The sequence below is a fragment of the Pongo pygmaeus genome, chromosome 15 (assembly GCF_028885625.2).
Source record: "Pongo pygmaeus isolate AG05252 chromosome 15, NHGRI_mPonPyg2-v2.0_pri, whole genome shotgun sequence".
NCBI lineage: Eukaryota > Metazoa > Chordata > Mammalia > Primates > Hominidae > Pongo > Pongo pygmaeus.
Window position 1 is genome coordinate 65,969,471 of NC_072388.2, and position 19,041 is coordinate 65,988,511.

A 19,041-nucleotide genomic window follows, 5' to 3' on the forward strand; every position below is an offset into this window, starting at 1 on the left:
AAGCCAAGCATTTGAACCAAATGACCCTTTCACCTCTGGTTTTCTGTAAGTCCAGAAAAAGCTGTGCCACCAAATGACAGCCTGGAAATACTAAGTGTATGTCAGTTCTCCCTCCATTGCCTCAAGTAAAAGATGCTGGAATCTTTTCGGACCTAAGCAAGCCTTTATCTCACTGAAAATAGTGGCAAGTTATTGAAACCAGAGTATAAGCCAGTAATAAAAGTAGAATAGATTCAACTGAGGTTTTAATAATCAGCTATCTTCCTTGTTTTATGAAGAAAGTAAAGATATATTTTAAAGCTAAGGTGAAAAATAAACATATATTCTCCCAAGCCAAGTAGATAGTAAAATTGGCCATGCCAAGAGACAGACACTTTCCCTGATCTGGAGATTTTCTCTTTAATTACCTTTCCATATGTAAGGCTTATAAAATTCAACCCTTGGCAAACAGATCACATTGCCTGCTGTTAAAACTGCCTAAGCAGATTTATTGGCATCAGGGAAGCCAGCAGAGCACTGAATTCCAGAACACATGCATCCACAGACTCTGCCAGATGACAAGACACAGTTCCAATGTCACAATATTATTCACAGCCCATAAATGTAAAATTGATTATTGCAATTAATGTACAGAAATCTACTACCAGGCAAACTATAAGTCCTTTACTGAAATTTCTGCAAGTTATTTGGTAACCTTGGCATGGTATTGAACCCATGATTCATGGGAAAAGAAGGAAGATATTACCTCCATGTACATTCACTTTATTAGGGTAGCCATCTACATATATATATATATAATGTATTAGTTCAAATACTAAATCTTGTTTATAAGATTTTGAATTGGTACATTTTTTAAAAGCATAAAAATTAGAGAAAAAAAATTTTTTATTTATTGGCACCAAACCTTCTAATTTTTCAGGAACCTGTGTTAGAAGTTCAGTGTTTTCAAAGGGTGTAGCAAATAGTTTTCTTTTTCTCTATATTTGTATATATCCTGGGCCTATCTGATGGTAAAAGTATCGGAGTAGCTAAATTCTACTGCTCAGAAATTCTGTTTGAAATTACATCACCTGCTCTTATTATAGGGCACTGAAGAACTTGAAGTGCGAATTCTGGTGCAAGCTCGGCCAGGCCAAGATATCAGGTAACTTCAAAACACATAGAATATATAGCCTACTTTTGTTTCTACATGATCATTTACTCAGGAAACCCTGGCTACTATAAATCTGCAGCCATGTCAATTAGCCAGTAATTTTCAGGGCTTTAACAAAAAGCAAAATGAATTTTATGAATTCTGTATCACGTATCTGCCCTGCCTACTTTTTAATGAAGATGGTAAAGGCAAGTTAGTCAAAAGCAAGATGAGAAAGAGGTAAAGTGATGAGCCTACATATTCTACAGTTAATTCTACTCCTAGATAATCCAGAATTACCCAATCCCATCCCTAAATAATCTGGAATTTGGTATTAACTCAGATAATACCAGAATTGGGTGTTTACACAATTAACTGATAGCATATGCTCTAGTGACTACCAATAATAATGGAATAATCTGTTCCTCATTATATACAAAGATGAGGCTACTTGCTACGATAAATAGTGCATATACCTTAAATTATTTTTCTTACAATGGAATATGTTTACCCTGATTCCATTAATACTAATTTGCTGAACATCCCTTTGTAATGAAGCTACACTTCTCCCATCCCTATGGCAGCACACCAAGGTGAATGTACCTCAGTAGCCACAGATCAGGACCAACCTAACTGGTCCATATGGAAATTACCTCTATGACTGTAACCTCATTAGCATTATTCTCCTTGCCACAAAGCTAGCCAGCTGTGGACCTCTTATCATTAATGTGCTAGATATTTCCATACAAATTCTTGCCTTATCAAAGAAAGTTTACAATTGGTATTTTTACTATAATGTAACACAAAACAATTTGTAAAGTAATTTTCTTTACAGGTACTCAGGAAAAAAAAAATTTCAAATATGAAGTAACATGTTTTTCTTTAGCAGTAATATATTCAAATCCTATTTCTGTTTTCTGTTGTGTGATTTAACTTTTAAAATTAAAAAAGCATAGGATTTTTAGAATCCCTTCATTTCATTATTTTCCTACTACTTTATTTCTTGACTTTTTTATCTTCTTGAATGTCCTTTTTTGACACTAAAGTTTCCCTCTGAGTTGAGAAAATGTTGTTCTCTAATCACACTGCTTATGGTTCTGCTTTGACTTTCAGACCCATCGGCCATGACATTAAAAGAGGGGAATGTGTTTTGGCCAAAGGAACCCACATGGGCCCCTCAGAGATTGGTCTTCTGGCAACTGTAGGTGTCACAGAGGTTGAAGTTAATAAGTTTCCAGTGGTTGCAGTCATGTCAACAGGGAATGAGGTATTAAAAATAAAAATGGAGGGAGTGGGGAGAGGGCCTGTAAGATAAAGGTATTTCTGACAGCTGTTCTGTGTTGTAAATAGAATGTTGTAGATTATAGATCATACCAGTGGATCCACATTCTTATAACAGGGAAACAATAAATTGGCTTTAGGATAGTTTCAAGTTCAGAATGTAAGAACAAGGAAGAACTAGTAAAAATTATGTATTATGAAATGTTCTCTTCTATTAGAATGAAATATTGTAACCAATGGCCTTTCCACAAAGTCAGTACACATAAGCAAAAAACTTTAGCTGCTAGCTATAGATATTAAACTATACAAACTCAGTACTGTTTCTGTTTAGACAATGAATTGTGCCCATCCTGCTGCTGAAATGATGAGCTACTTCTGTGTGGGAAGTGTCAGTGAATCAGGACATCATGTCTAGCACTTCTTGTGAAAAGTTCCATTTGATCTTTAATCACCAAGAGGGATTTGATAATCAGGTTTTTTTTTTCTCCCTCTCTCCCTAAAGATAACATCTCTAGTGGCATGATATTTAGAATGGGTCAAAATGTCATTTCATTCCTGATTTAGAAAAGAGAATTTAGTCCATCTCTTTCTGAGAACTCTTGAAAAACTTCCTATTGCCTGTTTTTCTTAGGTTGTGCAAAACTTCAGTCAGAAGCTCTAGGGCCAAATGGAGAATACTAAAAAGTGAATCTGCTGGAAACTCAAAACCTTATAAAAGAATCAGAAACTATTGAGATTTTTAAAAGTATTAATAATTCCTTTGACCTTACTATTAAAGAAAAGATTAGCGGGATTTTTTTTAAATCTCTTTGTTCTGAAAATAAACCCGTCATTATTTTTAATTTCTTGAAGTCTTGGAAATGAAAATTTTCAAAGGTCTTTTTATGACCTTATGGTCCTTTTGGTTAAAGCAAAAGAATAGACTGTTTTATTTTGCAAATAGATAGCTAAATCAACATTCCAGACGTGCTTACTTCCCAGTATATATGCACTAGTCATTGCCAAAAACTATTGATTGACAGAAAACATTCTTTTCAATTGGATCTACATAGTAATGATTTTAATATCCTTAGAACCAAATAACACTATATATAGCATCAGAAATAAATTTTTGTTAAACTGGTTGACTCAATGAACTATTCTTTTTTATGATTTACTTACATGCTTTGTGCAACAAGTAAGTTCACGGAGTTTGAGAAAGCTAAACAGTAGCACACTCATGGACCAGGCATGGTGGCTTATTCCTGTAATCCCAGTATTTAGGGAGGCTAAAGCAGGGGGATCAATTGAGGCTAGGAGTTCAAAACCAGCCCGGGCAACATAGTGGGACCCTGCCTCTACTAAAAAATTAAAAATAGCTATGCATGGTAGCACATGCCTGTAGTCCTAGCTACTGGGGAGGCTGAGGTGGGAGGATCACTTGAGCTCAGGAATTCAAGGCTGCAGTGAGCAATGATGGCACTACTGCACTTTAGCTTGGGTGACAAAGTGAGACCCTATCTCAAAATAAAGTAAAATAAGAATTAACACACTCATAATAACTATTCAGTTAATAGGAAACTCTGTTTAAGCGATATTGCTTATATTTCTCTCTCATGCTTTTGTAGGTCTGGACTCATCTTCTCAATTATCCACAGAGTATATTGTTAGTGTTTTGTTTAATCTACCTTTTACACTCAAAACTATTTACTGGAAGTAGGCTAAGGTAATGGGGTGAGAATAGAGATGGTATTATATCATGAAATCTAGGGAAGAGTTTATAGTCTTAGTTCCCTGCCCCCATAGAGCTTATTACTCTTGAAGAAACTTTGACTAATTCTACATGACTCATTCCCCTACTTTAACAGGCCTGCTATACTAAACTATACCACAGTTTTCCAAGAGAATAATGCTTCTAAATTATATTATCTCTGGTTCCATATAGCTCAACATTCCTCTCTTTCTCTTATTCAAAGTTAGTTTTTGTTATGACTCTATGATCATATAGTTTAGTTTTGTTCAGCAGATAATTGGGTATCTCTGTGCGAGGCACTTTACTGGAAATTGGTGATAAAAAAAAGAGATAAATAAAGCATATTATCTCTCCTGAAGGTTTGAAATTCTCAGATACCCAGAAAACAATAGCAAAAAAAAATTATCTATTTTCAGAGAGGGCAAAAGAAATTGCACTTAATGTAGCAAGGCCATAATTTACCCAGTCACAGTACAAACTTTCCTTAAGTATTGGTTTTAGTTTCCTTTGATACATATGGTTTCAGGCTGGGCATGGTTGCTCACGCCTGTAATCCCAGCACTTTGGGAGGCTGAGGTGGGAGGATCGCTTGAGGTCAGGAGTTTGAGACCAGACTGAATCTGTACTAAAAATACAAAAAAATTAGCTGGATGTGATGGCACATGCCTGTAATCGCAACTACTTGGGAGGCTGAGGCAGAAGAATTGCTTGAACCGGGAGGCGGAGGTTGCAGTGAGCTGAGATCGTGCCACTGCACTCCAGCCTGGGCGACAGAGAGAGACTCCATCTCAAAAAAAAAAAAGATATATGTGGTTTCACATATGTCCACTTCTTGAGTCTCATATGACATATTGGTAAGCAGGAAAGTTGCCTTGGTAACCCAAAGAATGCCGTACAAGATGTCTATGTATACTCTTTAAAACTTGCCCCAGTATTCTGTTACTGTATGAGCTTGTTAAGGACCAGCAAATTATTTCAAAATTGGGGATATAGAGTTATCAACTATAGCTAACATGGAATAGCTGATTTCGGTATTTGTTGATTTCAACAAACTGTGCATATTAAAATTTAGGTATGCAACCTGTGGTGATTCATGTCTATAATCCCAGCACTTTGGGAGGCCGAGATGGGTAGATCACTTGAGGCTAGGAGTTTGAGACCAGCCTGGGCAACATGGCAAAACCCTGTCTCTACAAAAAATACAAGCCAGGCATGATGCTATGCCCCTGTAGTGTCTGCTACTCAGGAGGCTGAGGCAGAGGTTACAGTGCGCAATGACCATTCCACTGTACTACAGCCTGGGAAACAGAGTGAGACAAAGAAAGAAAAGAAAAAGAAAGAAAGAAAGAAAAGAAAGAAAGAGAAGGAAAAGAAAAAAGAAGGGAAGGGGAAAGCAAAGAAGGAAAACGAAAAGAGAGAAAAGAAAAGAAACAAGGAAAGGAGGGGAGGGCAGGGCAGGACTGCTTAGGAGATGGGTGCACCAAAATCTCACTAATTACCACTAAATAAATTATTCATGTAACCAGGTACCCCCTGTTCCCCAAAAACCTATTGAAATAAAAAATTTTAAAAAAATAGAAAAAGAAAACTCATTCGCAATCCAAAAAAGAAAGAAAGAAAGCAGAAGGAAGGAAGGAAGGAATAAAGAAAAGAAAGAAAAAGAAAAGAAGAAGAGGAAGAAGAAGAAGAAGGAGAAAGAAGAAGAGGAAGAGGAAGAAGAAGAAGAGAAGGAAGGAAGGAAGAAAGAAAGAAGGAAGGAAGGAAGAAAGAAAGAAAAAGAAAGAAAGAAAGGAAAGAAAGAAAGAAAGAAAGAAAGAAAAGAAAAGAAAGAAAGAAGAAAGAAAGTCTCACCATTTTGCCCAGACTGGCCTTAAACTCCTAAGCTCAAGTGATCCTCCCACCTCAGCTTCCCAAGTAGCTGAGACTACAGGCTTATGCTACCATAGCCACTTCACAGGACAGGTTTTAAGCCAAAATTATTAAACCAGTCAAATCTGTCCAGAGTCATCTTAATGGAAATATTATATTAATTATTTTCTAATACAATTTGTAAACCTCTGTATTTCTAAACCAAATTCTTAAAGACTCCTTAAATTATGTTTAAAAGCTCTAAATGTTTCTCTTCCCTTCTTATCTTGTAACCTAGTAAGCCAGGCAATTAGCTTAACTATCAGTTAAACCTTTTATTCCCCAGAGTTTTATTAAAGGCTATTTGGAACAGAAACATTCTTCATGAGAGCTCATTGACTTTTCTCCCTCTTTTTCTGTTAGACCTATTTATCTGAACTATCTGGGTGTATCCATAATAACCAGAATTGAGTTTTGATCAATTAATAAATTAAGTTTTCTAGAAGACAGGGAAAGAAAGTGAGATGATTACCACAAATATGTAAAGAGTTACTGACCACTATAAAAGTCTAATCATCTTCTCTTTGCAAAGAGTGGGAAAGCCTTAAATGCAAACAAACCCATTTCAGTACATGAGAAAGAAAGGAAGTCATTACAACCAGTTCAAATAGTGTCTTGGGCGCTTGATAATTCCATCAAGACTATAGGATTAATTAAGTCTTTAAAAGTACTTTCAAGTGAATAATTGTAGTCATATCAAAGTACTTCAAAATGACCACTGCAATTCCAGGTTGTCCTTGATGAAATTATGCTTTTTAGAAAGATAAATGTGTGAAAGAGAAAACAGAAGCCAGAGTTATGCCTGGAGATAGTGCAAGTTTATTATTAAATGAACCCATGAATTTATTAGCTACTGGTCATTCAAAAGGGGAAAATAGCACTTAAATATTGTATCTAAAGTCCTCAACAGTAAAGGTTGAACCCCTGGTAGCTAACCCTAAAACCCAACAAGCTAGAATGGGTAGAGAGGAAATCTCTCCCAAAGCCAGTTTCTCAGACAAAACTAAGAAAAGTTCTTATAGGCACACAACAAAGTGGCCAACTGACAGATAGGATGGCCAGTTTCAAATCTTTACTAAGAAAAACAAAAATTAGTATAAATCCAATCAGATAACCACACAATTCTGGAAACCTTTTACTTATAACAAAAACAGTATCAGCTGTCTTTGGGAGTTCAACAAAAAAAGGATCAGACCTCAAAACAAGGGCTGGAGTTAATCTAAGCATCATAGACAAGGAATCCCCCCAAGCAAAAAGGCAGAAGAGACCTCACTGAAATACAGTATAACCAATAATATAACTGGTGGCAAGGGTTCCCGCCTAAGTCTTGGTAGGATTTTCGTAATACCAAAATCCTAATACAAAGACCACCAGGGAAACTTGTTGATCATACAAAATGGTTATATTAAAGTTTCTGAGCAAAAGAAAACATCACCTTAACAATGTTGGGGAGAATTTTTCCTCTACCCTTGTGAGTTCTTACCTGGGACCTCTATAAACGATAGATTAACAAGAAAAAAAGAGAAGTTAGTTAACATGTATACCTCATGTATATATGGGAGATACCCAAGGGAAAATCAGTAACTCCTAAAGTGATGGCTGAGAAGTCTGGCTTAAATAGCATCTTCAGCAAAGAACAATACATTCTTAGAGAAGTGATGAGACAAAGGAAAAGGACCTTGAGTCTCTAGGGCTGGCAATTTGTGGGAAGGCAAATGTATGGGAAACTAATGATAGATTAAAGGCTAGTTAATGAAGTTTGATATATAAATTCCTCTGGCGCCATCTGCAGGCTGATAAGTGTCCAAAGATTTATCCCTCTGGCTGGGCGCGGTGGCTCACGCCTGTAATCCCAGCACTTTGGGAAGCCTAGGCGGGTGGATCACGAGGTCAGGAAATTGAGACCATCTAGGCTAACACACGGTGAAACCCCGTCTCTACTAAAAATACAAAAAAAATTAGCCAGGTGTGGTGGCGGGGGCCTGTAGTCCCTGCTACTCGGGAGGCTGAGGCAGGAGAATGGTGTGAACCCGGGAGGCGGAGCTTGCAGTGAGCCGAGATCGTGCCACTGCACTCCAGCCTGGGTGACAGAGCGAGACTCCATCTCAAAAAAAAAAAAGATTTATCCCTCCAGGGGTCGCGGGGGGGAGTTACCTTCCTTAATTTATGTCATACTTTTAGGCAAACAGGAGAAAAGCAGAGAGCGTTTCTTATATTTTTCTTCTCAAGTGACTTCAGCTCAAAAATATTTGTCATGCTGGCATATTTTGGGGTGGTATATTCTGCTACCCTTCAATAGAGTCTCAGTAGTGTTTCACAACTGGGAAGTCATAAGATTTTTATGAGGGTATTTATAAGATTTTGAGGACTAAGGTTGTCCATGGGATAGTTTCAAGGTAGAAGTTATTAAGCAAAGTCCGAGCAGAGATTGGTCGGAATTTGTAAAATAGGTGAATTGGTGGATCACAATCAGTCTTATCTTTAGAGCATATGAATCCATGTGGAACTACTGTTAAAACAAGTTGTCCATGATCTTATCTTAAAGTATATGGATCTGAACAAGCTTGTGTTAAAAACAATTTAGTTCAAGTTACATGTCCTGGTTTGGTACAGTTTAGCTGTTATGCAAATAATGGTATAATTTTGCAAGTTGATGATTCTGTTTTATTTCTCAGAAGGAAATAGTTTGTAGGCAAGGCAGCCAATTATAAGGCTTTCACAGAAATTCAGACATAATATAATGAATGCCTATAATTGTTTTGGGAGGTAGTAAAAGAGTGAATGAAAATGTAGGGTCAAGGAAGAGCTGGATTAGAATATTCTTAATGATTGAGGCTTTTGGGAAGAGTGGGCTACAAAGTGGAAAACAAAAGTTAAATGTTTAGGCCAGGCTCAGTGGCTCACGCCTGTAATCCCAGCACTTTGGGAGGCCGAGGCGGGCGGATCACCTGAGGTTGGGAGTTTGAGACCAGCCTGACCAACAGTAGAGAAACCCCATCTCTACTAAAAATACAAAATTAGCTGGGCGCGGTGGCGCATGCCTGTAATCCCAGCTACTCGGGAGGCTGAGGCAGGAGACTCACTTGAACCCACGAGGCAGAGGTTGCAGTGATCCAAGATCGCGCCATTGCACTCCAGCCTGGGCAACAAGAGCTTGACTCTGTCTCAAAAACAAAAACAAACAACAAAAAAGAAAGTTTAATGTTTAAAAAGTGGGAAGACAGTGGCCAGGTGTGGTGGCTCACACCTCTAATCCAAGCACTTTGGGAGGCTGAGGCAGGTGGATCAGTTGGGGTCAGGAGTTCAAGACCAGCCTGGCCAACATGGCAAACCCCCGTCTCTACTAAAAATGCAAAAATTAGCCATGCATGGTAGTGTGCGCCTGTAGTCCCAGATACTCAGGAAGCTGTGGTAGGAAGATCGCTTGAACCCAGGGGGTGGAGGTTGCAGTGAGCTGAGACTGCGCCACTGCACTCCAGCCTGTGCAACAGAATAAGACTCCATCTCAAAAAAAAAAAAAAAAAAAAAAAAAAAGGTGGGAAGATAGTGGCACCATTGATAATACCAAAAATGGGAAATTGAAGTTGGTGACTTGATATGGAGATGATGGGTTATGTTTTGTTTTACCTTGTATTTTTTTTCCTTTGAAACTGTAATAAATTTCAGACGTCATTCCCAAGATGACTGGAAGTATTACAGAAAATAAGATTCAGTTTTAAAAGGAAAAATTGTGAATTTATTCTAGTATATTTAGCCTTATACTCTTCCATTTAATTCTGTATTGTTTTCTTTGAAATTATTTAAAATACACTATAAATCCCACACCCTCATTTAACTAGCTATTTTTTCATTATGTCAATTTTACAGACAAATAATAGGTTCTCCAGTGATCTCTAATTTTCCGTTATTTCTGGAACTGTTTGCAGCAAAATATTGGAGAGGAACATAAATAGCAAAGAAAACACCCTGATAACAGAGGAATCTTACTTAGTTGGTGGTCAACACCCTGCTTTGAAAAGAAATGATATACTCACACAGTTTTCTTTCTAAAGCAACTGGTTTGATTAATAGAGTTAAAGAGCTGCAAGCCTTGCCCCTTATAAAATTATAATCACTTTAATAACTGTGTGTTAATTAAGATCAGAAAATTAATCTATGTTAGCATTGCAGTAGCATTTTTCCAAGCACTGCCAGTGAGTTAAGAATGAAAGTGGGTTACAGTGTCACATGGCATCTGATTAAGTTAAATTAGTAAGTATTCGAAGGGAAGACTCCCTGGTGACACTGAATAAGATGGTCGGAGTTTTCCTGTAGCCTATTGTAAGGGGACAGTTGGTTGCAAAGCTACTACTTTTCCAATATAAAGTCAAAAATCTGGCCACGTAGTATCACTAATGAGTCTGAAGGAAGATTAGGGCTTGTGGTTATTGTCTGGGAGAATTCATATAATAAGCTCCGGTGTTGGCCATGTTAGTAGCTGAAACATCTTAAACATGCAGGCTTGCCTTTAACCTCCTAAAACAATAGTCCACGTTTTCTCACTTCAAATAAGTACTTTTTTTTTTATTTTATAATTTCTGAAATCAAAGCATATCTTAAAACTGATACATAAATTGTTGTAAGAATGTGTCTGTGTATGTGAAGGACCCCCTACTCTTAGGTATTTTATAATCTAATAGTCTATGTTCACATTATAAACTGATTTCATCTGTACTAGCATCTAGGGGTAACAATATGAGAACAATTGGGAGGAAAGTAGGTGATCCTTCGATGTCATATGTCATAAAGAAAGGAAAGAGAATCACATTTATTGTACATTTATCTGCATAAACTGAATGTTCATTATCTCACTCCTAACAATTACCTTGCAAGGTAGTTATTATTACTATATTTTATAAATGAGAAAATCAAGACAAAGAATTTTGTCAACTTGAATTTGAACCCTGTTGGAATCCAAAGCTCTTCCTACTATACAGTCTGACTACCTCATTGGAACATCCTAAGGTAGAATAAGCTTCATTAATTTTCTTCATAGACATAGTAGATATTAAATCTCTAAAGATTAATTCAGTTCAGAATAATGGAATTATGCATACATGTAGCTAAGTATTACTTAAGTTTGCTAGTATCAGAGACAAAACATCTGTCTTCCTCTCCTTCACGTAAGCTTAACTTCTTTGATACTGTTGACCCCACTTCAGAAAAGAGACAAAAAAGTTTGAAAGAAAAGATAAACTATTATTCTGTTCAGACTTAAGGATATCATGTCACACAATCTGTACCTCAAATATTCCCAATGGAAGACAAATTGGAAAATAATATTGGGAGAAAAAAAAGATAATTGTTTTATTTAGTTTGGCCAGTATCTCCAGAGCATTATTATCAAATTGGAGCCCAACCTGGTGGGATATTTTGCGTGCAGTTCAATCGGCAGTGAAATTTCTGAGTGTTTTTTGACTTCCATAGGAACATTTTCTCATCCTCCTATACTTTCAATATTTATTTAAAGATCCTTTGGGCATTCACCTTCAAAATGCCAGATACCATTGTAGGTGCTAGATATGCTAAACTCAGTTTAGTAGATTTTTTTTCATTAGAAATACGCAACATTAACCTAATAGAATAATTTGTGGTGGTTTTTTGGCTTTGTAGCTGCTAAATCCTGAAGATGACCTCTTACCAGGGAAGATTCGAGACAGCAATCGTTCAACTCTTCTAGCAACAATTCAGGAACATGGTTACCCCACAATCAACTTGGGTATTGTAGGAGACAAGTAAGTATTTGATGTCATTCTGAAAAGTTTGTATTGTACAAGTACGAGTTTTTGGAATACTCACTAGGTGGAGTTGCTGCTAAAGAGACAGAAATTTAATGTCATAATTTTCACTTATCTCATTCTTCAGAAGCCAAAGAATATTGAGGTATCTATGTCCTTTAGAGATAAAGATTTCTTGGAAAGTCTCTGAAAACAAGAGAAATACTTTACTTTCCTGTAGTGTGTTAGGTTTCAAAGGATGTTTTTGTAATAGTTTTGGTTTTATCCCAATGGAGCTAACAATGATGGCATTATTCTGATTTACATTTTTACTTCTTTCAAGAAAGACAAGAAAAGCATAGGTAAGAAGAGAAAGAGAGATTGTCAAAATTAGCACTACCTAATTCTTTGAAGTTTAAGTACAATTTTTTTCTAGGACTTCTATATTGATTTTTGTATCTTTATGTAACCCATTTCTCCAGGCTTTACCTGCTTGAAAGTACAAAGGGAAGCACAATGACTATAATTACTCAATTTTTAAGAGCCTATTACCCCCATCTACTGAATTAACTCAGCCCTCTGCTACGTTTTCTAAGTATTTCTGTGAATCTCCAGTGCTGTCTCATGTGTGATCAAAAGCAAGTCTACACTTTCTAAACATCCCAGTATCATGCAACACTGCTGCCTGGCTGTCTTTCAAAAGTCACTCTTTCCAGTTCACTGGAGCTACACCTGCTTTTAGTAATATTCAAATATCAACCCAATGGAGACAAGGCTCAGAGACAGATCTGAGTGATAGATACTCATGATGTATCTATCACCCATAATCCCCTTTCTCTCTTATCACTACCTCATCACTGTGTAGACCTCATTAAGCATGGATCCTTCTTCCCTTATGTTGAGTACTTTCCCAAAACTCAGATGTGCTTTTGAAGAGGTTCTGACCTACCATTCACAAGGTAGGCTCTGACAAGGCATGCTATGAACTTTATCTTAGGCTCAAACTGGACACAGTCTAACCTAAGCTTGTCCAGGCCAGGCACAGTGGCTCACGCCTGTAATCCCAGCACTTTGGAAGGCCAAGGCAGGTGGATCACTTGAGGCCAGGAGTTCGAGACCAGCCTGACTAACATGGAGAAACCCCATCTCTACTACAAAATACAAAAATTGTCTAGGTGTGGTGGTACACATCTGTAATCCCAGCTACTCGAGAGGCTGAGGCATGAGAATCATTTGAGCCTGGGGGGTGGAGGTTGAAGTGAGCTGAGATCGTAACACTGCACCCCAGCCTAGGAAACAGAACAAGACTCTGTCTCAAAAAATAAATAAACAAAAAAACTAAGCTTCTCCAACCCATGGCTCATGGACCACGTACAACCCAGGACAGCTTTGAATGTAGCCCAACACAAATTCGTAAACTTTCTTAAAACATTATGAGATTTTTTTGCGATTTTTTTTAGCTCATTAGCTTTCATTAATGTATTTTATGTGTGGCCCAAGACAATTCTTCTTCTGATGTAGCCCAGGGAAGCCAAAAGATTGAACACCCCTGGCTAAACCTTGGACACAAGCATCTTGCCAGTAACCTGAAAGATAGTAGCTTTTATGTCATCTAACCTTTTGAAGTTCTCTTCTTTCCTCCTGATTTTTTTTTCTTTCTCTGAGGACACTGGAGTGGAAGCTGGTGTATTTTCAAATGTCATTCTTTTTAAAATCTTCACCATTTGTATTTACATGGATGTTTAGCTCTAAAGAAGTTTGGCCGGGAGTGGTGGCTCACACCTGTAATCCCAGCACTTTGGGAGGCCAAGGCAGGTGGATCACCTGAGGTCAGGAGTTTGAGACCAGCCTGGCCAACATGGTGAAACCCCGTCTCTACTAAAAATACAAAAATTAGCTGGGTGTAATGGTGCGCACCTGTAATCCTGGCTACTCGGGAGGCTAACACAGGAGAATCACTTGAACCCGGGAGGTGGAGGTTGCAGTGAGCTGAGACTGCACCATTGCACTCCAGCCTGGGCAACAAAGCGAGACTCCAGGGCCCCTCGTCCTAAGAAGGGAAAGTAAAGCCAGTGTACAGGAAGGAAAGGGGAAAAAAAGCCAGTTATTTGAATTTGAGCCTTAGCAGTAACCTATCCTTTAAGATACAAGTACTTAAAAACTATCCTATCCAGATACAGCTTTTCCAAAGACCAAAATCAACTTCTGAGAAGAGAAGGGATAAATCCAAGAGTTTGAAAACACAAAGATAAGGCAAGCAGGCTTGAAACTTCATGGAACAGACACCAGATTCTTAGGGTTATTTCCCTCCTACCAATGGCTCTGGCCCTACCTCTAAGAGCGTTAATGAGCTCTAAGAAATATTATAAGGGAAAAGGGAGCTTTTAAATTGTTTTTACCCTAATTTGTTCTGGACTATAATTCTGTCCATTCTCCCTCTTACTGATATACCTTTTTTTTTTCAAAGAGGTTACTTAATATACTATATATACTGCCATTATCTTGAAGTACTCTAAAGGCCAAAACATCATTGAAAGGCCAACATGTTGGTATGCTGATATTTTTCTGGGATCCACACTGTTAATTTGTGGTGGACATTTCCTGATAATGGTGATATTGCATTTAACTCCAAATATACTTTGAAAACTGTATAAAGAACAATAAAACTATAAACAGGTTAAGGCAATTCAGTGAATGTACAAATCTCTAGTGTAACCCTTTTCTTGAACAGTAGTAATACCTTATATCAAACTGAGAACAATTTAAAAAAAAAAAAACTGATGCAAATCTAGGCTTTCTTAGTCTTAGAGTGCTATATTGAAGGGGTCCAGAGTGAATGGTGTAGAATGCAGAGGTGGAATGTGGAAGGAAAGAATTTATAATTGTTCTAATGGAAATCTGTGCTGGGAGTTTAGCAAAGAAAACAAGGTATTGAATCTACAGCCTGTTGATATTCTGTGAAGGCTGCCCTCCTTCATTCTTCTTCATCCTATTTAGCCATTTGCTAAGGAAAGCAAATATTGTCACACAGAAGCATCTGGGTAAAGCTCTCCAGGGAAACAAGCAGAGTCATGGGAGAAACTGTAGCCTAGGTTTAAAGCAGGGAGAGAAATAGCTCAAGAATGTCAGTAAGGGCCAGGTGCAGTGGCTCACGCCTATAATCCCAGCACTTTGGGAGGCCAAGGCGGGCGGATCACCTGAGATCAAGAGCTGGAAACCAGCCTGACCAACATGGCGAACCCCCGTCTCTACTAAAAATACAAAAATTAGCTAGGCATGGTGGTGCATGCCTATAATCCCAGCTACGTGGGAGGCTGAGGCAGGAGAATTGCTTGAACGTAGGAGGCGGGGGTTGCAGTGAGCCAACATCGCGCCACTGCACTCCAGCCTGGGTGACAGAGCGAGACTCTGTCTCAAAAAAAAAAAAGTCAGTAAGCACATAACCTTACTCAACTATGACAGATAAGGGTAGAGAGTGACAGCTCTATTTGTGTCATTAAAAAAGGTTTGAGTCTGGTTTTTAAATTCTATATGATTCTATTTCTCAGTTCTTATTCTTATCCCCTGCCATAATTTTGACAAAGTAAAATAGAAGAGTAAGACTTTGTAACTCTTTGAAGTGAGTTGGACTAAATGGCCTTTGCTTACTATACCTTTTATTTAAAAAGGTTAATTTAATAGTACTATGAAGATTACTGGAGGGATGCTTCAAATACCTGAGAATTAACAACTATGTTTGAAAATCATTCATTTATAAACATTATGTATATATTAAAATACATTTCTTGTTTTCTCACACTGTTTGGAACACAGTACTGTTGGAGTTCCTATAGTCTTTTTCTTTAGAGACACATTTTGAAACCCAGAGATGTTAAGTAACTTGCCCAGCATTATACTACTAGTTAGTGGCAGAGATAAAAATGGAATCTAAATTTCCTGAGATTGACAATCCATAATTCTCTACTATCATTATAAAGACAAGATACTGTATACCTGTGTACTACTGTGGGCTGGATTGGTCAGAGAGAGTTTTATAAATCTCTAGTTTCAAGCTAGAACTTAAAGAATGAGTAGGATTTAGATAGGAAAAGAGAGTGTGTTCATCCAAGTAGGAAACGGAATACACAAAGTAGAGAAGTAGAAACAAATAGTGTCTAGAGAATTCGAAATGAACAAGAGATTCAGGCAGAAGGATAAGACAGGTTAATTGAGTAGAAATTTGAGCCAGATTTTGAAAGGCTTTGCAATTTAGGCAGAACTACCCAATTCAGTTAAATTTGAAGTTTGGGTATTTTTTGGTTTGTTTGGGTTTTTGTTTTTGTTTTGCCAAATTGACATAAAAAACTATTATTTTAAAAAGATCAATTGACCTAGATTTATCATATAAGCTAGTGATGGAGACTGGAAATAAGGAGAACAATACAATTTGTTTACTCATTGTTTAATCAGTCACCAGGAAGTATTGATTGTGTACCTGTGAATCATCTGGAGATCTTATTGAAAATGTTGATTGTACTTTAATAAATCTGGGGTGGGCTGAGATTTTGCATCTCTGACAAGCCCCGAAATTATACCAAACTGCAGGTCTGTGGATCACAGGAAGTATCAAGAATATAGTAAGATCAGTCATGCGTCTGCTATGAATTTTAAGCCAAAGGCTATTGAAGATACAAAATTGAAACAGATATTGATCTTGCTTTTGAAGAATTACAAATTTCCAGCAGTAAAAATATTTTAGAAGGTTCCAGAACTTAAACTCAAATTTGGAACTATAAGAAGAAAGAGATTAAATAAAGAGAAATATTGAAGACTATTATGTAGAAGAGAGCAGTGTCACTGTTGAATTATCTTTGTCTGGATTACAAAGCCTCAAAATGGTATGTGTATGTAAACAAAATGCCTGGAAAAGCAAGCTGTTAGGCCTCTTTACCACAATTTTATATTCCTGTGTAGCAACATACTATTTCCATATCTTCATTCTCCACTCAAAATCTATTATTTCTTGGCTTTTATAGCTCTTTTTGCTATGCTCATTCCCCTAAATATAGGTCTCCCCGGGGCTTACCCTTGGCTTTCTGTCCTTTTCATTCTGTACACTAATGACTGACTACCAAATCTTATATCCCCAGCCCAAATATGAAACTAGTAAAGCCTAGATATTCTGAATTGGCACAAATTTATGTGAGTTTATATACTTTTAAGCACACCCCTATTTCTACTTTTTTTTTTTTTTTTTTTTTTTTTGAGACGGAGTCTTGCTCTGTCACCCAGGCTGGAGTGCAGTGATCTCACGTCGCTGCAACATCCGCCTCCCGGGTTCAAGTGATTCTCCTGTCTCAGCCTCCCGAGTAGCTGAGACTACAGACACCCACCACTGCGCCCGGCCCCTGTTTCTACTTTTTTCCCAAGATACATTTTATTTGAAAAAAGCAAGTTGCAGAATAACATGTTTAATTTTATCTCACATTGAATAGCAACTGAACAAACATATATTTATAAATATGGTATATGCATGAGAAGATATTTATATGTAGAAATACCCTATACACCCAACTGTTATTTCTAGTAGTAAGAGTTTGCATATGGGGTAGATGTTAGAGAATTAAAAGTGATGGTTAGGGCCAGCCACTGTGGCTCGCGCCTCTAATCCCAGCACTTTGGGAGACCAAGGCAGGTGGATCACAAGGTCAGGAGTTCAAGATCAGCCTGGCCAATATAGTGAAACGCCGTCTCTACTAAAAATACAAAAATTAGCCAGGCATGGTGGTGGGTGCTTCTAATTTTTTTTTTTTTTTTAAGACAGAGTTTCACTGTTGTTGCCCACACTGGAGTACAATGGTGCAATCTCAGCTCACTGAAACTTCCACCTTGCGGGTTCAAGCGATTCTCCTGCCTCAGCCTCCCAAGTAGCTGGGATTATAGGCATGCACCACCACACCCAGCTAATTTCGTATTTTTAGTAAAGACGGGGTTTCTCCATGTTGGTCAGGCTGGTCTCAAACTCCCGACCTCAGGTGTTCCACCTGTCTTGGCCTCCCAAAGTGCTGGGATAAAAGGTGTGAGCCACCATGCCCAGCCACTTCTACTTTTTTTTTTTAAATATTTCTGAAATACTTGAATATTTTTACCCTGAGGATATACTGTATTTCTTTTATAATAAAAGAAACTCCTAAAAATTCCCCTTATGCATTATTAAAAATTTGGTGGACCAGTATTGACAACTGTAATCAAACTTTACAAAACAGACAAAAGAGGCAAGCAGCTCATCTAAGGAATCTGAAAAAGTAAGCGCTATTAATACTATTAGGTGTGTAATGCCATAAACATAGTGATAAGTAGGCAAATTAAAAAGAAGCCAAAGTCTTGCTACATTTTAAGTAAAATTATAATATTTTATAATACAACAAAAGCTTAAATCAAAAGATTATAGAAAACATACTTAAATGCAAAATCTTAATGTCTATATTGACTTTGAATTTTATTTCTCATACTATTTTGCAGTTGCTCAAATAATAAGACTTGAAAATTTAGCCATAGTATATCTTTGTAGAACTTGACAGATAACTAATGTAATAGAAACTTTAGCCTACCTACATTTTGTTTTCTCCAAGCATTAAAAAGTATTTCATAGCTATGTTTTGTTTTCCAGAACCCATGGTGATAAACTGTTCATATTAGATATTTTTCCCCAATAGATGATAGGTTGGCAGCATCATTGACTAGAAAGAAAGAGAGAGAGAGAGAGAGAGAAGGAGGGAGGGAGGAAGGAAGGAAGGAAGGGGGAGGGAGGGAGGGAGGAAGGAAGGGGGAGGGAGGGAGGGAGGGAGGGAGGAAGGCAGGAAGGCAGGAAGAAGGAGAAAGAAAGAAAGTCTTTAATGTTACCCTTGACAGAATATCAACTATTTTACCTCGTCTAGAATTCTACAAAATAATAATGTAATATATTGGCTTTGAATTTTCAACCTCTCATTATAAATCCTTTTTCTTCATTTTCATGTTGTTCCTTCTTCTTTTGATTGCACAGTGCCTTTCTATTCTTTCTGTTCTTTTCACTCAAATGCATTCTTTATATATTTACATATTTTTTACTTTTTAAATTTTAGATGCAGGGGCTAATGTGCAGGTTTGTTACATGGGTATTTTGGGTGATGCTGAGGTTTTGAGAACCAATGATCACGTCACCCAGGTAGTGAGGATAGTACCCAATAGTTAGGTTTTGGGCCCCTTACCCC

The 19,041-nt window shown here is 37.4% G+C and overlaps 1 protein-coding gene across 13 annotated transcripts in view; it reads left to right on the plus strand.

Moving 5' to 3' along the window:
- The window catches only part of GPHN (gephyrin), a 682,735-nt gene that overhangs the window by 612,400 nt on the left and 51,294 nt on the right, over window positions 1-19,041 (plus strand). For all 13 annotated transcript variants that reach the window (XM_054448596.2, XM_063651689.1, XM_063651690.1 and 10 more), the window contains 3 exons: window positions 1,086-1,144; window positions 2,246-2,399; window positions 11,706-11,827. In XM_054448596.2, coding sequence (XP_054304571.1) covers window positions 1,086-1,144; window positions 2,246-2,399; window positions 11,706-11,827 — 335 coding nt within the window. The remainder of the gene's footprint in view (window positions 1-1,085; window positions 1,145-2,245; window positions 2,400-11,705; window positions 11,828-19,041) is intronic.